Source organism: Ornithodoros turicata, chromosome 1, assembly GCF_037126465.1.
Source record: "Ornithodoros turicata isolate Travis chromosome 1, ASM3712646v1, whole genome shotgun sequence".
Taxonomy (NCBI): Eukaryota; Metazoa; Arthropoda; class Arachnida; order Ixodida; family Argasidae; genus Ornithodoros; species Ornithodoros turicata.
The window spans coordinates 65,627,962-65,632,006 of record NC_088201.1 but is presented as its reverse complement, the minus strand read 5'-3'; the positions used below and the strand labels follow the sequence as shown (position 1 = coordinate 65,632,006).

General features: G+C 57.9%; 1 protein-coding gene across 1 annotated transcript; it reads right to left on the bottom strand.

Annotated features, from left to right (window-relative positions):
* Nucleotides 1-1,570: 1,570 nt before the first annotated feature.
* LOC135400187 (uncharacterized) lies at nt 1,571-3,017 on the bottom strand. Its single transcript, XM_064631966.1, has 2 exons — nt 2,574-3,017; nt 1,571-2,521 (listed from the first exon to the last, which is right to left on the bottom strand). Exons 1-2 carry the CDS (start codon nt 3,015-3,017, stop codon nt 1,571-1,573), a joined length of 1,395 nt encoding a protein of 464 aa, XP_064488036.1.
* Between the last annotated feature and the right edge of the window lie 1,028 nt (nt 3,018-4,045).

Genomic DNA, 4,045 nt, shown 5'->3' with positions numbered 1-4,045 from the left:
GGAGTACTTCTCAGAAGGTCATGCAGAAGAGGTGCCCAACACGTCGAGCCGACCGTCGAATCTCTATTACCTTCCTCACCATGCAGTCATACGCCAAGATGCCGTGACAACGAAGGTTCGGGTAGTCTTCGACGCCTCGTCGCATATGCCCGGCACTCGGGCAAATATATGTTACAGGAAGGAAACTCGGAGACCCGCTGTCATGAATATGGTCCCACTTTATTCCAGAGGGGCGGAACCAAACTGCCTGAACGAAGGTACAGGCCCGAGTGCCGGGCTCGCGATCCCTCCTTCTCTTTCGGTACTCGCGTGGGCAGAAACGTCCTCGTCGATTCCCAACATCCTCCCGGGGGCGGCCGTGGTGTCCTCGTGGGCCTCTAGCAGGTACAGACGCTGAGCAGGACGTGACGATTCTCTTCCGTTTGCGAGTCTGATAGTGAAGCTCCTGACAATCCCGTCGCGCCCCGGGTGTGTGGCTACAACGTTGGCGGTTTTCCACAACAATGGTGGGAGGCGGTCGTCTTCAACGATGACAAGATCACCAGGCTTCAGAGCTGTAGGAAATCCGCCAGCACCTTGGTGCGCAGAACGGAGCTGGAGGAGATATTCCCTTTTCCAGCGCTTCCAGAACACTTTAATGGCTTGCTGGCGTCGTTCGCTCCGTCTGCGTAACGTCAAGGGCGTGCTCTCTTGCTGGACGTTCTCGAGAAGCGGCAGCCTGGCAATGCGACTCCCGACGAGGAAATGAGACGGGGTAAGAGGGAGCACCTCTTGAGGATCCGTGGATATGGTAGTGAGGGGTCTGCTGTTTACGGCCGCTTCGACTTCGTGAAGGATGGTGACCAGTTCTTCGAATGTCTTGCGACTATGGCCGAGGGTCAGTCTTAGGGATGATTTCACCGTGCGGATCATGCGCTCCCACCACCCACCCCACCAGGGGGCGGAAGGGGGGCTAAACCTCCAAGTGATGCGAAGATTGCTGACGAAATCTTGGACGGGTTCCGTGGACAGGAGAGTGAGGAGGTGAGCGCATCGGTGGAAAGTACGGGCGTTGTCGGAGTATACAAGTGATGGAACACCGCGTCGGGCGAAGAAGCGGCGGAAAGCGAGAAGAACAGCCGGGGCGGTCATATTTGTGACGAGCTCGAGGTGAATTGCTCGAGTCACCGCACACGTAAAGAGGGCCGCGTATGCTTTAGATGAGGCGCTTGAGCTGACTCGGACATACAGCGGACCGCAGAAATCCACGCCAGTGACGTCGAAGGCGGTGGTCGGTGTTATCCGCTCGCGAGGTAGTGGGGCGACAGGTGCGGATTCTGGACGAAGTCTCGTGCGGCGGCACCGCGGGCACTGACGAAGTACGCGTTTAACAGTTTGTCATCCCTTGAGCAGCCAGTATCTGTCGCGGAGATCGAGGAGCGTTGTATGAATGCTTGCATGGCAGAGGCGGAGGTAGGCATACATGATAATGAGGGCAGTGAGGCGGTGATGGCTTGGGAGCAAGATAGGGTGTTTTAGGTCACTTGGGTCGGGAAGGGCTTCAAGGCGACCACCGACACGAAGAATGCCGTCACCGTCCAGTATAGGTCGGAAGAGTCTGATGGCTGATGATCAAGCGAGCTGCTCGCCGCGCTGAAGCGCTGAAGCGCCGAAGCCAGTAGATTTCTGCCTGATCAAGCTCGCGTGCGGTTAGGGGACCGCGTACGGGCGACGCCGTGTGACGAGCGTTAGCGACGAAGCGGCGTACCCAAGCGGTAATCCGGAGAACCGTGCTTGGATTGCCGTAGCGGTCTAAATCGAAAATAGCCGGTAACCTGAGCGCGGGAGCGGGGCAGACAGTGGTCTGCGTGACGCGTTCTTCCTCTTGGGGGACTGGAGTGAAGCTTGAAGAGGGCCGAGAAGGCCAGGAGTCTGCCTGCATGGTGAGCCAGTGTGGGCCGTGCCACCATAGGGGTTCGGCGGCGAGTCGCTGAGCAGACACACCGCGAGTGACAAGATCAGCGGGGTTCTCTTGTCCGGGGCAATGACGCCACGTGTGACCGGCAGAGAGGCGTTTGATTTCGGTGACGCGGTGCTGAACAAAGGCAGGTTTGGACGATAGGTCGGCTGTGATCCAGTGTAATGCTATTGTAGAATCCGTCCAAAAATAAGAGGGTAGAGATGTGAGCAACGGAAGTTGCCGGATGTGAGCAGCGAGCCTTGCGGCGGTGAGGCATCCGATGAGTTCAAGGCGTGGAAGGGAGATGGTCTTGAGCGGAGCCACCCGGCCTTTGCTGATGAGAAGACTGCAGTTCCACTGGCCTTGGGAGGCGATCGTTCGAAGGTATAGAGCCGCGCCGTAGGCGCGCGGACTGGCGTCAGCGAAAACGTGAAGCTCGCCAGACGAATTCGCGAGGTCACATACCGTTGTCAGGTGGCGAGCCAAGCGTATGGTGTTGAGGGTTGGTAACTGCGAACACCATTCGGTCCAACCGGAGCGTTGCTGGGGAGCAAGCGGGGCATCCCAACCGTAACCGAGACTCTACAACGACTGAAACAACAGGTGCGCGGATATGGTGAAGGGGGTCAAGTACCCCAGGGGGTCGAAGATGCGGGCTAGTGCGTGGAGAATGGTCCTCTTGGTGACAGGGTGATCTGCGATGTACACGACGACCGAACCGACGTCGAAGGTGATTTCGTCGGTGGGTCGATGCCAGAGGAGTCCTAGCACCTTGATCATAGGCTGAGTCGACATAGGCAAGGCCGTCGTGTAGAAACTGACTATTCATGGTTGGGGAGTTAGACGCCCATTTGCGGAGCTCCATGCCAGCTTCGGCCAAGATTGAAACGGCGTCCTGATAGAGTCGGAAGGCGTCGTCGTCGGAGGTTGCTCCGACAATGAGGTCGTCGACATAAAAGCCATGTTTTAAGCGTTCGGTGGTATCCGGGTATCGGTCAGCCGCGCCTGCGAGATGATGACGTAGTGTGGCGGCGAGTAAAAATGGACTGGAAGAGGCGCCGAATGGAACTCGAGTCATTCGCCATTCCTGGATGTCCGGTAGGGGTTCTTGAGGTGAAGGCGTACGACGAGCGACCTCGCGAGCGGATAACACCGACCACCGCCTTCGACGTCACTGGCGAGTCAGCTCAAGCGCCTCATCTAAAGCATACGCGGCCCTCTTTACGTGTGCGGTGACTCGAGTAATTCACGTCGAGCTCGTCACAAATATGACCGCCCCGGCTTTTCTTCTCGCTTTCCGCCGCTTCGTCGCCCGACGCGGTGTTCCATCACTTGTATACTCCGACAACGCCCGCACTTTCCACCGATGCGCTCACCTCCTCACTCTCCTGTCCACGGAACCCGTCCAAGATTTCGCCAGCAATCTTCGCATCACTTGGAGGTTTAACCCCCCTTCCGCCCCCTGGTGGGGTGGGTGGTGGGAGCGCATGATCCGCACGGTGAAATCATCCCTAAGACTGACCCTCGGCCATAGTCGCAAGACATTCGAAGAACTGGTCACCATCCTTCACGAAGTCGAAGTGGGCGTAAACAGCAGACCCCTCACTAGCATATCCACGGATCCTCAAGAGGTGCTCCCTCTTACCCCGTCTCATTTCCTCGTCGGGAGTCGCATTGCCAGGCTGCCGCTTCTCGAGAACGTCCAGCAAGAGAGCACGCCCTTGACGTTACGCAGACGGAGCGAACGACGCCAGCAAGCCATTAAAGTGTTCTGGAAGCGCCGGAAAAGGGAATATCTCCTCCAGCTCCGTTCTGCGCACCAAGGTGCTGGCGGATTTCCTACAGCTCTGAAGCCTGGTGATCTTGTCATCGTTGAAGACGACCGCCTCCCACCATTGTTGTGGAAAACCGCCAACGTTGTAGCCACACACCCGGGGCGCGACGGGATTGTCAGGAGCTTCACTATCAGACTCGCAAACGGAAGAGAAACGTCACGTCCTGCTCAGCGTCTGTACCTGCTAGAGGCCCACGAGGACACCACGGCCGCCCCCGGGAGGATGTTGGGAATCGACGAGGACGTTTCTGCCCACGCGAGTACCGAAAGAG

Bases quoted from the DNA above. Each gene is read 5' to 3' on its own strand.
- LOC135400187 (XM_064631966.1), bottom strand. From the start codon at position 3,017: ATGACTCGAGTTCCATTCGGCGCCTCTTCCAGTCCATTTTTACTCGCC. The intron at 2,522-2,573 runs GTACTTGACCCC...CAGTCGTTGTAG, and splicing joins CGCATCTTCGACCCCCTGGG to AGTCTCGGTTACGGTTGGGA.